Genomic DNA, 14,993 nt, shown 5'->3' on the forward strand with positions numbered 1-14,993 from the left:
CCTCTGCAGCGGGAGCCTCTCTTTCATCCCACCCCCCATAGCGGGAGCCTCTCTTTCACCCCCCGCAGCGGGAGCCTGCCCCCTCTGCATCGGGAGCCTCTCTTTCACCCCCCCGCAGCGGGAGCCTCCCCCCTCTGCAGCGGGAGCCTCTCTTTCACCCCCCCACAATGGGAGCCTCCCCCCTCTGCAGCGAGAGCCTCTCTTTCACCCCCCCCGCAGCGGGAGCCTCGACCCTCTGCAGCGGGAGCCTCTCTTTCACCCACCCCCGCAGCGGGAGCCTCCCCCCTCTGCAGCGGGAGCCTCTCTTTCACCCACCCCCGCAGCAGGAGCCTCCCCCCTCTGCAGCGGGAGCCTCTCTTTCACCCCCCCCGCAGCGGGAGCCTCCCCCCTCTGTAGCGGGAGCCTCCCCCCTCTGCAGCGGGAGCCTCTCTTTCACCCTCCTCTGCAGCGGGAGCCTCTCTTTCACCCCCCTCTGCAGTGGGAGCCTCTCTTTCACCCCCCTCTGCAGTGGGAGCCTCTCTTTCACCCCCCTCTGCAGCGGGAGCCTCTCTGCCTCCCCCCTCTGCAGCGGGAGCCTCTCTGCCTCCCCCCTCTGCAGCGGGAGCCTCTCCCTCCCCCCTCCGCAGCGGGAGCCTCTCCCTCCCCCCTCTGCAGCGGGAGCCTCTCTTTCACCCCACCCCCAGCAGCGGGAGCCTCTCCCCCCCCTTTCCGCAGCGGGAGCCTCTTTCTCTCCCCCCTCCTTCTCCGCAGCGGGAGCCTCTCTTCCCCCCCTCTCCACAGCGGGAGCCTCTCCCTCCCCCCCTCTGCAGCGGGAGCCTCTCTTCCCCCCCCCTCCACAGCGGGAGCCTCTTCTACAAAAAAAAGCCACTGAATTGCAGTGTTAGGGACCTTGTCTGTATTGCGCAAGGTACAACAATCACATCATTAATACTTTTGTACAAGTTTTTTTTTTTCAAAATTCACAAAAAAAAAAGTCACAGGATCAAATTTGTCCTTTTGCTCAAATTTTTCCCTTTTACACACAATAATGTATATAAAATACAGAAAAAAAATTTAAAAAATTTACCAGACGCAGACGTCTGCGCACATCACTCGCAGGACAGGAGGGCGGACGAAGACATCAAAATACAGAGTTAGTCCAGAGTCCACATTCATTGAAAATCTTGGACCGAACCAGCGTACGTACACAGACGAGCCTACTCTCCCCTCCCCCACCCCAGCGCAGTAAAAGAAGGTATAAGAAATCGTTTATAAAGCGTGACAGTCTCTAAACACGGCCCCTTTTTTTCTTTGTTTTTTTTTGTTAGAAAGTCCCATCAGACCACTAGATGGCGTGAGCAAAGTTGGGTGAAAGGGTTAAAAAGAGGCACTTTAGACTGGCTGGTATTTCTTTCCTACTGCTGTGGGTCATCAGCAGTAGGAAGCACAAGCTTGTCCCGTTGCTCATCTTTGTTCGGTGCAGGTACACTGGGTGGACACTAGGTGGTAGTGCTGCTCATCAAAAAACACTGCAGGTCAGGTTAGGCACAACGGCAGTGAAAAATTCAGTTTTCCCAAAGGCAGTGCCAACTTTATCTGCTATGACATCAGGATTGGCTTCTGTTGAACTCCCAAAATATCTGCAGGAAAAAAAAATAATTGAAAATTTTATATTTCATTAATAAATATATGTTAAAAACAAGTTGCAACACTACATACAACCTGTGGACAAGGGTGGCGCTATAATAGCAGTAACCAACTGAGAGTACACCTCACGCTGTAAACAAAGCGCAGAAGAAAGAGTGTAATTCTTAGTTTTTACCCAAGACTCACCTGACAAGATGCGTTGCAGCGGCAAAGTGACGTAGGTCAGGTGTGCATAGAGTAGGAAGTTCTCGTCAGTTCTGTTCAGTTTCAGCCACGACCCCACCAAGGATCTCCCCGTCCCAGAGAGCGAGCGCGACCTCAGGTTGGTGACACTATGAATATCTGCAGAGATGGGCACAAGAGCAGCTGCTTTGAAGGCCAACAGCACATTGTGACAGACCCTCCCCTTTGATTAGTCACTATATCCAGTGGTGTGAAAAAGTCTTTGCCCCCTTCCTGATTTCTTATTCTTTTGCATGTTTGTCACACTTAAATGTTTCAGATCACAAAACAAATTTAAATACGAGACAAAAGATAACGCAAGTAAACACAAAATGCAGTTTTTAAATGAAGGTCTTTATTATTAAGGGAAAAAGAAATCCAAACCTGTGACCTTGTGGGAAGAGATATAAAAATGATAAATGTAAAAAACAAAACAAAACAAAAAAAACACACTGTAAATGTAAACAAAAATAAAAATTATATATAAAAACCATAGAGCTGTCTCAAGACCTTAACAACCTTATTGTTGCAAAACATATTGATGGCATTGGTTACAAAAGAATCCAGTGAGCAGTGTTGGGGCCATAAATGGATTCTTCTGTAACCAATGCCATCAGTATGTTTTGCAACAACAAGGTTGTTACTCTTGAGACAGTTTTGAAAGGTATGACGATGCAGACGTCAACTCACCCGCTCATGCAGGGGTGACCCGGGGTTGAAATCCTCCTCGGTGCCATATGGAGACGTGTCTCCAGTGGACACTCTGCTCACAGCCATCTCCGCGTGGCCTTTACCCTGTGGCCCCTTCATTCGCACAAACTCCATGTTGTTGTATTTGTAGAAGCCGAACGACATCTTCTGGGCCATCTTTGCCGCCACACTGACCTGGGCCCGAAATATGAGAAATCCATTAATTTACCCCTTACAAATCACATTTATTAAAGATGTATTCACATATCTGAATCCTTACAGGAATGAGTGAGAATAAGTCCCATCATAGCACATATGGGGGTCTGGAGAGCGAGGAGCGCCCACCCTGGCAGACTTATGTATCGCTCCTTCGTTAGAATAGATGCCATGCAATACCACATATGGCCAGCAGTGGCCACTGCAGATATCACTAGGCCTATTAAGAATGGTTATGGTTAGTATTGAGCATTCCGATACTGAAATATCGGGTATCGGCCGATATTCGCGGTATCGGAATTCCGATACTTAATTCCGATACATTTTGCAATATCGTATACCGGAATCGGAAGTTCCCATAATGCAATGAGCCATTTTCATTTTATTCAGCCAATGAGGATCCTAAGAAGTGTGGGCACATCCTGTTAGGCATCTTAACTAATGGCATGGCTGTGATTGGCTGCTGAAATGATGTCATGATGCACTATAAAAGCCGCCGCCGCCATTTTGAGCTCACTCTGCTGTGAATTCAGTTAGGGATAGGACGCTGTTGTTCTGAGGGACAGTTTTAGCTACCTATTTGGTCTATTCTGCTTTACCCAAGCTACTTTATAAATCGCTGTGCCTTGCAGCGCTAGTGCACAGTTCTCTGTGCTGTTCACCGCTGTCTGCAAGGTCTCTGTGTGTGAGTGCAGCTCACCCTGTAGTGTGTGCTTCAGCCACGTCTGGTTGTAGTGCACTCAGTGTGTGTCACTGCCTCATACATTGTCCTTTTTTGCCAATTCATAATTTTTCATGATATCTCCTATTAGTGTGGTGGTTCCATCCGTATTCAGCTAAATTGGTTCCAAACACACTATATAGGAGTAGTTAGAGGAGCCTTTCTGCAGCATTGGGCCCTGCAGCCCCAGCCAGATTAGTTTTAGCCTATTTTTGCAGCCTCATCTATTGCATTGTAGGTTACCTTCCTACATTGTAATAGCTACAAAAAGTTTGTGATACTATCGTTATTACATCTTTAGGCACATCCAGTGTCTTTTTGTGACAAAAAAAACCTAAATAAAGTTCACCAAACACTCCACTTTACAGTTGTGTAGGCCACATTAGCTCATATTAAAGTCTAGTCCACACTTTATAAAATTAGTGTTTCTTATACCTGTTAGCAGCTGTTCAGGAATAAGCACACTAAGCCCTTAGTACTTTTCTGCCTATCTTTATCAGTCTACCAAGATGAAGAAGGCAGGGAGTAAGGCATGTGGTCGTGGGCGTGGAGTTTCTGCAGGGAGAGGACGTGAAGATTCTGTGTCTGCAGGGAGAGGACGTGGGGATTCTGTGCCTGCTGCGGGCACCAGTGACTCAGCATCCCCCAGTTTTACCAGGGAACAGTCCTTTATGCGCAGCTTTGTAGGAGCTAGCCATACCACACTGCTGCGGGAGGACCAAATTGAAGCCGTTGTCGGATGGATGGCAGCTAACGCATCGACTTCAATTAGTTCCAGATCCTCTCAGGTCCTGAGCACTGAAGAGCACCCATCTGTCTCTTCACCACCTGCCAAATTGCCCAGGCAGTCAGAGAGCCCTGGACAGGAACCATCTCTACTTCTGTTCTCTGAATCTCTTGGCTTGGAAAGAGGGGGCCAGCCAAGCAGAATTCGAGAATTTGAAGAAGAGGTAGTATGCAGTGATGCGCAACCGTTTTGTCTCTCTGAATCTGAAGAGGCGGGTGGGCCAGTGCCTATGGTCAGCAGCACACCTCAGTACGCATCTGATGATGAGACTCAGGTGCCACTTTCTGGTGCGTACTGTGCTGTCGAGACTACCCAGGAGAAGCAGTTGTTTGAAGAGGGTGGTGTAGATGATGAGGTCCTTGACCCATCATGGCGTGAGGGACAGGAAGGTGGTGGGAGCAGCTCTGAGGAAGAGATTCCCCGAACAGCCCAAAAAGGAGGGAGAGGGAGGGGGCAGACTTGGTTGCCTGTAGCCTCCACTTCGGCACCCATTAGGAGCATGGCTCTTCCAAAATCCAAAGCGGGCGCTCCCAAGACTTGCAGTGCCTGGTCCTTTTTTGACACAGTTGCAGATGACATTTGCTTTGTCAAATGCAAGCTGTATAATCAGAAGGTGAAAAGAGGGAAAAGTGTCAGCAACCTCAATACCACAAATATGTGGAAACATGTGCGGACCAAGCACGTGGTGGAGTTACAAAAACACACTGATGACCTAGGCCAACCTACAGCGCCACCTACCACCTCTTCAGCTCGTGTTGTAGCCTCTTCCTCCAGCTCACACACAGCTGGTTCGGCTTCCTCACAGGATCGCCATGGAAGAATCTCTGGCACTGTTGTACAGAGACACAGTGTAATTCCACCCACAGCACCACTTTCCCAGTCATCCTCACACTCCCAGGCCAGTCTACAGCCATCGTTAGCACAGGCATGGGAGAAAAGGCGCCCATACTCGGCAAACCACCCCCGAGCACAAGCTCTGAATGCTGGTATTGCTAAACTGCTGGCCCTTGAAATGCTATCATTCAGGCTGGTGGAGACTGACACATTCCGTAACTTTATGGCATTGGCAGTCCCACAATACAACGTGCCCAGCCGCTTTTATTTCAGCAGGCAAGCCGTCCCTGCCCTGCAACATCATGTGGAGGGAAAAATTAAACATGCACTACAAAACGCCGTCAGTAGCAAGGTCCACCTGACCACCGATGCGTGGACCAGTAAGCATGGACAGGGACGATACCTTTCCCTCACTGCCCATTGGGTAAATGTTGTGGAGCCGGGTACAGATCTTGAGAGTGGCGCTGTACGTGTTCTGCCAACTCCAAGGATTGCAGGAATCCAGTCTGTACACATTGACTCCTCCTCATACTCCAGTTCCTCTGAATCAGCGCTGCAGGAGCCGTCATGGTCTACCTCCACATCGACCCGTGAACGGTTACCTGTTATGGTGACCAATATGAGCACAGCCGTGGCCAAACGTCAACAGGCCGTATTAAAATTAATTTCTTTGGGGAATCGAAGCCACACAGCGCAGGAGCTCTGGAATGCCATCAAGCAGCAGAGCGACGTGTGGTTTGTGCCAGCGAATCTCCAGCCAGGCATGGTAGTGTGTGACAATGGCCGAAATCTGGTGGCAGCTCTGGGCCTAGGCAACCTCACTCACATCCCATGTCTGGCACATGTGCTCAACTTGGTCGTGCAGAGTTTTTTGAGGGACTATCCGGATCTTGATGCACTGCTTCACAAGGTCCGCATAGAGTGCGCTCACTTGCGGCGTTCCAGCAATGCAAGATCATGCATTGCAGCTCTGCAGCGCCGATTACGTCTTCCGGAACATCGCATCATATGTGACCTACCCACCAGGTGGAATTCAACGTTACATATGTTGGAGAGGTTGTGTGAGCAGCAGGCAGCAGTAATGGAGTACCAGCTGCAGCAGGCGCAAACAAGTTGCAGTGCGCGCCGTTCACACTTCACCACCACTGAGTGGGCCTCTATGAAGGACATTTGCCACGTTTTGCGTGCCTTCGATTATTCCACGCGGATGGCGAGTGCAGATGATGCACTAGTCAGCATGACTATCCCCCTTATCTGCCTGCTTGAAAAAACACTGCAAGCACTAAGGGACGAGGTTTTGGAAGAGGTGGAGGATGAGGAGTCACAAATGCCATCTGCTTCTCTACAGTCTGCGCAACGTGGTTCCTCACAAAGGCCTAGGCAGGGGACACTTTGTGAGGAGGATGAGGAGGAGTCAATGGATGAGGAAGACATCTGTCCAGAGGAGGGAGGTACACAATGCTCTAGTAGTCAGTATCTAGAGCGAGGGTGGGGTGATGCAGAGCAGGCAGAGATCACGCCTCAAGCAGGGGACAGCGTTTCTTGGCCAGTTGGCAGTCTGCAGCACATGGTTGATTTCATGCTGCAGTGCCTGAGAAACGACCGCCGCATCGCCCACATTCTCAACACGGCCGATTATTGGGTGTCCACCCTCCTAGATCCTCGCTACCGGGACAACTTACAAAGCCTCATAACACCGTTGAACCGGGAGCGTAAAATGCGGGAGTACCAAGACGCACTGGTGCATTCCATCATGTTCTCCATTCCAACCGAGAGCAGTGCTGCTAGTGCTTTACAAAGCAGCTCAGTGCGTTGAGGCAGTGGAGGAAGCTCTGCACAAAGAGGGAGCAGAAGTAGCGCCTCAGCACAAGGCAAGACCAGTATGGCCGAAATGTGGCAAAGTTTTGTGTCCCCACCGCCACAAATGTCTACATCATCACAGACGGCTCCAGTCAGCAGGAGGCAACGTTTCCGTCAGATGGTGACAGACTACATGTCTTGCCCTCTTAGTGTACTCCCAGACGGCTCTTCTCCCTTCAAGTTTTGGGTCTGTAAGCTGGATACATGGCCAGAGCTTAGTCATTTTGCATTGGAGGTGCTAGCTTGCCCTGCTGCTAGTGTATTATCGGAACGCGTCTTTAGTGCCGCAGGTGGTGTACTAACAGACCGTCGCATGCGACTATCCTCCGATAACGTTGACCGGCTTACTTTTCTCAAAATGAACAAGGCCTGGATCTCTCATGAATTTGCCAGTCCTCTTCCAGAATAAATAATTGGTTGGCAACAGTATCCAGGTCTCCTGTTCTGTTCATGTTTCTACCACCTGAACTGTAATCCCTGAGCTCCAACACCGCCAGTTGGCGCTCGGAAGTGCTGTCTGCACAGTCAACACTTGCTGCCATGTCATTGGGGTTCAGTAACATCAGCTGTTCCCCTGCTGTGCGGACAGCAATTTCTCCTGCTCTGTCCACATTCTCACTACTACAGATTTTAAAGTTGCTCCAATTACACCTCTGGCTCCTCTGTTTTCAGTATTATCCCTGAGCTCCAACACCGCCAGTTGGCGCTCGGAAGTGCCGTCTGCACAGTCAACACTTGCTGCCATGTTATTGGGGTTCAGTAACGTCAGCTGTTCCCCTGCTGTGCGGACAGCAATTTCTCCTGCTCTGTCCACATTCTCACTACTACAGATTTTAAAGTTGCTCCAATTACACCTCTGGCTCCTCTGTTTTCAGTATTGTCCCTGAGCTCCAACACCGCCAGTTGGCGCTCAGAAGTGCCGTCTGCACAGTCAACACTTGCTGCCGTGTTATTGGGGTTCAGTAACGTCAGCTGTTCCCCTGCTGTGCGGACGGCAATTTCTCCTGCTCTGTCCACATCCACTGTACTACTGATTTAAAACCTCCTCCAAATACACCTCTGGCTCCTCTGTTTTCAGTATTATACCTGAGCTCCAACACCGCCAGTTGGCGCTCGGAAGTGCCGTCTGCACAGTCAACACTTGCTGCCATGTTATTGGGGTTCAGTAACGTCAGCTGTTCCCCTGCTGTGCGGACGGCAATTTCTCCTGCTCTGTCCACATTCTCACTACTACAGATTTTAAAGTTGCTCCAATTACACCTCTGGCTCCTCTGTTTTCAGTATTATCCCTGAGCTCCAACACCGCCAGTTGGCGCTCGGAAGTGCCGTCTGCACAGTCAACACTTGCTGCCGTGTCATTGGGGTTCAGTAACGTCAGCTGTTCCCCTGCTGTGCGGACGGCAATTTCTCCTGCTCTGTCCACATTCTCACTACTACAGATTTTAAAGTTGCTCCAATTACACCTCTGGCTCCTCTGTTTTCAGTATTATCCCTGAGCTCCAACACCGCCAGTTGGCGCTCGGAAGTGCCATTTGCACAGTCAACACTTGCTGCCATGTTATTGGGGTTCGGTAACGTCAGCTGTTCCCCTGCTGTGCGGACAGCAATTTCTCCTGCTCTGTCCACATTCCCACTACTACAGATTTTAAAGTTGCTCCAATTACACCTCTGGCTCCTCTGTTTTCAGTATTATCCCTGAGCTCCAACACCGCCAGTTGGCGCTCGGAAGTGCCGTCTGCACAGTCAACACTTGCTGCCGTGTTATTGGGGTTCGGTAACGTCAGCTGTTCCCCTGCTGTGTGGATGGCAATTTCTCCTGCTTTGTCCACATCCACTGTACTACTGATTTAAAACCTCCTCCAAATACACCTCTGGCTCCTCTGTTTTTAGTATTTACCCTGGGCTCCAATACCGCTAGTTGCTGCTCAGAAGTGCCGTCTGCACAGTCAACGCTTGCTCCAGTGTTATTGGGGTTCAGTAACGTCAGCTGTTCCCCTGCTGTGTGTCCGGCAAATTCTCTTGCTTTGTCCACATCCACTGTACTACTGATTTAAAACTTGCTCCAATTACACCTCTGGCTCCACTCTGTTTTTAGTATTTTCTCTGGGTTCCAGCACCGCCAGCTGGTTCTCGGTAGTTCCATTTGCTCTTGTACCTTCTACTACCCATCCGGGTTCCAGTACCGTCAGCTGGTTCTCGGCAGTGCCTTTGGATTAGGTGCCTCCTTCTCGGTATCCAAGTTCCACCAACGTCTGCTGGTTCTTGGTAGTGCTTTTTGGCACAGGTACCTCCTGCTTAGTAACCGAGTTCCAGTACCGTCAGCTGGTTTTCGGCAGTTCCATTGGCTCTTGTACCTTCTGCTACCCATCCGGGTTCCAGTACCGTCAGCTGGTCCTCGGTAGTTCCATTTGCTCTTGTACCTTCTACTACCCATCCGGGTTCCAGTACCGTCAGCTGGTTCTCGGCAGTGACTTTGGCACGGGTACTCCCTCCTGCCCAGCCTGGTTCCAGCACGCCAGCTGTTTCCGGGTAGTGTCAACGTCACTTTGCCTCCAATGCGTTGTCCTGTCGTGTTGCGGTCGGATTAGCCGACTCTATGGTGCCTGCAGTTTAGGTGACTCCTATGTGGGCTGCGGGATCTGGCAATGAAGGCTGGTTCCATAGTGCCAATAGGACAAGCACCCCCTGTAGGACTGTGGGTTTTGGTAACTGCGGCCGGCTCGCGGCCTTGAACTTTTTTTTACATGGGTACCTTCTGCTACCCATCCGGGTTCCAGTACCATCAGCTGGTTCTCGGCAGTGCCTTTGGATTAGGTGCCTCCTTCTCGGTATCCAAGTTCCACCAACATCTGCTGGTCCTTGGTAGTGCTTTCTGGCACAGGTACCTCCTGCTTAGTAACCGAGTTCCAGTACCGTCAGCTGGTCTTCGGCAGTTCCATTGGCTCTTGTACTTTCTGCTACCCATCCGGGTTCCAGTACCGTCTGCTGGTCCTCGGTAGTTCCATTTGCTCTTGTACCTTCTACTACCCATCTGGGTTCCAGTACCGTCAGCTGGTTCTCGGCAGTGACTTTGGCACGGGTACTCCCTCCTGCCCAGCCTGGTTCCAGCACGCCAGCTGTTTCCGGGTAGTGTCAACGTCACTTTGCCTCCAATGCATTGTCCTGTCGTGTTGCGGTCGGGTTAGCCGACTCTATGGTGCCTGCAGTTTAGGTGACTCCTATGTGGGCTGCGGGATCTGGCAATGAAGGCTGGTTCCATAGTGCCAATAGGACAAGCACCCCCTGTAGGACTGTGGGTTTTGGTAACTGCGGCCGGCTCGCGGCCTTGAACTTTTTTTTACATGGGTACCTTCTGCTACCCATCCGGGTTCCAGTGCCGTCAGCTGGTTCTCGGCAGTGCCTTTGGATTAGGTGCCTCCTTCTCGGTATCCAAGTTCCACCAACGTCTGCAGGTCCTTGGTAGTGCTTTCTGGCACAGGTACCTCCTGCTTAGTAACCGAGTTCCAGTACCGTCAGCTGGTCTTCGGCAGTTCCATTGGCTCTTGTACCTTCTGCTACCTATCCGGGTTCCAGTACCGTCAGCTGGTCCTCGGTAGTTCCTCAGCTTTCTTGTACCTTCTGCTACATTTCCAAGTTCAAGCTTTTTGAAATGGTTCTTGATAATCACTCGGGATCTCCCTGACGAGGACCCTGAAGACGAGGACCCTGAAGACCAACCCTAAGAAGACGAGGACCCCGAAGACGACGACCCTGAAGACGAGGACCCTGAAGACCACCCCGAAGAAGACGAGGACCCTGAAGACCACCCCGAAGAAGACGAGGACCCTGGAGACCACCCCGAAGAAGACGAGGACCCCGAAGACGAGGACCCAGAAGACCAACCCCAAGAAGACGAGAACCCCGAAGACGAGGACCCCCGAAGACGACGACCCTGAAGACCACCTCGAAGAAGACCAAGAAGATGACCCTGAAGAAGTTGACCAAGAGGACAAAGAAGAGAAGACAGGCACCAAGATACAGAAGAACAAGAGACAGAAAACCAAGAAGCAGAAATACAAGAAGCTGCAGAACAAAAAGCGGAAGAACATTAAGCATAAGACTAAAAATCAGAGCAAAAGATAATATCTAAATTATAAGCAGAAGATGACTAAGCAGTGTATGGGGGTGAGTCTGTTCCTCCTCGTGGTGCCCCTGGAAAAGACCTGCTGCTGCAGGCCAAACTGAACGCGGACAAATCCTGTTGTAAATCTTTTGTGACGGGCAGAACGAAAGGTGTAATGTCCAACCTTTTATAGATAACAACTACAGGAATGCCTGTCACAAATAAGAATATGATGAAGAAGAAGAATATGAAGAAGATGAAGAAGTAGAATATGAAGAATGTAAAAAAAAGAATAATACGAAGAAGGTGAAGAAGAAGAAGATGAAGAAGGTGAAGAAGAAGTGGATGAAAAAGATGCTGAGGATGATGAAGGAGAAAGTGTGGGAGAAGTAAAAAAGAAGGTGAAGAGCATGGAAGTAGTGAAACATAAATATCTGACAAAATATAAAAATACTTAACATAGTCAATTTTTCCGTAACTCAGAACGTCTTAAAAAAAATATTAATTCCTGCTTTCCATTTGATTGGGCTAAACCTCTATGCCTTTATTGTCTCCCCCACCTCCCCCAATACATTCTACATTATTCTTAGTTGTTTTCCTTCATGTAGAATTAACCTACAAGGAAAGAAAGGGTTTATTTTCATTCCGATATTTCTGTCCCATTGACTTGCATTGGTTTCCGGAATCGGAATCGGCGATATCCGATACTTTTTCGGTATCGGTCCGATCCAATCTGATCCGATATTTCCCGATATCGGAAGGTATCGCTCAACACTAGTTATGGTTTTAAAGAGGTAATACAGAATAACAAGATTAAAAAAAAAAAAATCTAATCCTGTACAAACCCCAGTAATCGACAATAAATACATAAGCCCAGTACAAGGATAAGACAGCTTTATCCACATCACATACTTACCCGGTTGTCATACACTTTCTTTAGAGCCTCGTATCGGATGGATCCCTGGAATATGACTCCTTGAAAAGTGTTTGTTTTGTCGCTGGCCACAAGCTCCACACAAACCATCTCCCCTTCCCCTACGGTCATGTCACTGAACACCTAAAAGACAAGTACGCTCCATAGTGACCATCCGGTAACATATATACACATACATACCCCTATATACACGCATATAATTACCTCCTCAAAGTTGTCTATCATGTAGAAGATATTGGGGTAGCTGATCTTAGACTCTTCTCCCTTACTGTCCATGAGGTGTTTGCTTGGAGAAGCAAATATTTGCTGAAAGAACAAATATTATAGAAAAAAAAAATGCGTGAGTAGTGCGCATGCGCAAGTAGTGCGCCATTCACTATGCATGGAAGCCGCACATGACCGCTCCCATAAAAATGATTGGGGCAGTGGTCGTGCATGCGCACTACTACAGAGGTCCTAACGGATAGACAGCCAGTGATACCACAGTCATAACCTACCTACATGAATAGGATATTCAAGATAAGTAGCTTTAACACAGAGCAGTACTGTCTGCGTTGAGATAAGCAGCTTTAACGCAGTGTAGTACTGCCTGCATCAAAATAAGCAGTTTTCACAAAGTGTAGAAACTGTAGTGCTGCCTGAGTCAAGATAAGCAGCTGTCGCACAGTGTAGTACTGCCTGTATCAAGACAAGCAGCTTTCACACAGAGTGGTACTGCCCAAGTAAATATAAGCTGCTTTCACACAGTGCAGTATTGCCTGAGTCAAGATAAGCTGCTTTCACACCGTGTAGTACTGCCTGAGTCAAGATAAGCAGCTTTCACACAGTGTAGTCAGTGTATTACTACCTGATTCAAGATAAGCAGCTTTCACACAGTGTATTACTGCCTGAGTCAAGATAAGCTGCTTTCACAGTATAGTACTGCCTGAGTCAAGATAAGCTACTTTCACACAGTGTAGTCAGTGTAGTATTGCCCCAGTCAAGATAAGCTGCTTTCACACAGTGTAGTCAGTGTAGTACTGCTGGAGTCAAGATAAGCAGCTTTCACACAGTGTAGTACTGCCCGAGTCAAGAAAAGCTGCTTTCACACAGTGTAGTACTGCCTGAGTCAAGATAAGCTGCTTTCACACAGTGTAGTACTGCCTGAGTCAAGATAAGCTGCTTTCAGTGTAGTCAGTGTAGTGCTGCCTAAGTAAAGATAAGCAACTTTCATACGGTGTAGTGCTGCCTGAGTCAAGATAAGCTGCTTTCAATGTAGTCAGTGTACTGCTGCCTGAGTAAAGATAAGCTGCTTTAACACAGTGTGGCACTGCCAGAGTCAAGATAAGCAGCTTTAACACAGTGTAGTACTGTCTGCGTCGAGATAAGCAGCTTTAAACACAGTGTAGTACTGCCTGAGCCAAGATAAGCTGCTTTCACATAGTGCAGTACTCCCTGCGTCAAAATAAGCTGATTTAACACAGTTGTACTGCCTGAGTCAAGGTAAGAAGCTTTCACACAATGTACTGCCCTAGTCAAGATAAGCAGCTTTCATACAGTGTAGTACTGCCTGAATCAAGATAAGCTGCTTTAACACATTGTAGTGATGCCTAGTTCAAGATAAGCAGCTTACACAAGCTATAGTACCGCCTGCGTCAACATAAGCAGTTTTCATATAAGGTAATACTGCCTCAGTCAAGATAAGCTGCTTTAACACAGTGAAGTACTGCATGCATCAAGATAAGCAGATTTCTAACAGTGTCGTAGTGCCAGAGTCAAGATAAGCTGCTTTCACACAGTGTAGTCAGTGCAGTACTATCTGCATCAAGATAAGCAACTTTCACAGGTTAGTACTGCCTGAGTCAAGATAAGCTGCTTTCACACCATGTAGTACTGCCTGAGTCAAGGTAAGCTGCTTTCACACAGTGTAGTACTGCCCGAGTCAAGATAAGTAGCTTTAACACAGAGCAGTACTGTCTGCGTTGAGATAAGCAGCTTTAACGCAGTGTAGTACTGCCTGCGTCAAAATAAGCAGTTTTCACAAAGTGTAGAAACTGTAGTGCTGCCTGAGACAAGATAAGCAGCTGTCGCACAGTGTAGTACTGCCTGTGTCAAGACAAGCAGCTTTCACACAGAGTGGTACTGCCCGAGTAAATATAAGCTGCTTTCACACAGTGCAGTATTGCCTGAGTCAAGATAAGCTGCTTTCACACCGTGTAGTACTGCCTGAGACAAGATAAGCAGCTTTCACACAGTGTAGTCAGTGTAGGACTACCGGATTCAAGATAAGCAGCTTTCACACAGTGTATTACTGCCTGAGTCAAGATAAGCTGCTTTCACAGTATAGTACTGCCTGAGTCAAGATAAGCTACTTTCACACAGTGTAGTCAGTGTAGTACTGCCCGAGTCAAAATAAGCTGCTTTCACACAGTGTAGTCAATGTAGTACTGCCCGAGTCAAGATAAGCTGCTTTCACACAGTGTAGTCAGTGTAGTACTGCTGGAGTCAAGATAAGCAGCTTTCACACAGTGTAGTACTGCCTGAGTCAAGAAAAGCTGCTTTCACACAGTGTAGTACTGCATGAGTCAAGATAAGCTGCTTTCTCACAGTGCAGTACTGCCTGAGTCAAGATAAGCTGCTTTCAGTGTAGTCAGTGTAGTGCTGCCTAAGTAAAGATAAGCAGCTTTCATACGGTGTAGTACTGCCTGAGTCAAGATAAGCTGCTTTCAATGTAGTCAGTGTACTGCTGCCTGAGTAAAGATAAGCTGCTTTAACACGGAGTGGCACTGCCGGAGTCAAGATAAGCAGCTTTCATACAGTGTAGTACTGCCCGAGTCAAGATAAGCTACTTCAATACACTGTAGCACTGACTGAGTCAAGATAAGCAGCTTTAACACAGGGCAGTAGTGTCTGGGTCAAGATAAGCAGCTTTCACAGTTTAGTACTGCCTGAGTCAAGAAAAGCTGCTCTCACACAGTGTAGTGCTGCCTGAAATGAATGTAAGAAGCTTTCACACAGGGTA

At 48.6% G+C, this 14,993-nt stretch overlaps 1 protein-coding gene across 1 annotated transcript; it reads right to left on the reverse strand.

The window, feature by feature from the left end:
* Positions 1-987: 987 nt before the first annotated feature.
* Positions 988-12,482, reverse strand: LOC141164063 (uncharacterized protein KIAA0930 homolog). The gene is made up of 7 exons (XM_073649224.1): positions 12,474-12,482; positions 12,197-12,298; positions 11,975-12,115; positions 2,539-2,733; positions 2,233-2,239; positions 1,813-1,968; positions 988-1,619 (listed from the first exon to the last, which is right to left on the reverse strand). The coding sequence occupies exons 1-7, from the start codon at positions 12,480-12,482 to the stop codon at positions 1,579-1,581; spliced, it is 651 nt and encodes a 216-aa protein (XP_073505325.1). The 3' UTR covers positions 988-1,578.
* Between the last annotated feature and the right edge of the window lie 2,511 nt (positions 12,483-14,993).

The sequence above is a fragment of the Phyllobates terribilis genome, unplaced genomic scaffold (genome assembly GCF_046119375.1).
Source record: "Phyllobates terribilis strain yellow unplaced genomic scaffold, ASM4611937v1 Scaffold_10__3_contigs__length_209671492, whole genome shotgun sequence".
NCBI classification, from domain to species: Eukaryota; Metazoa; Chordata; class Amphibia; order Anura; family Dendrobatidae; genus Phyllobates; species Phyllobates terribilis.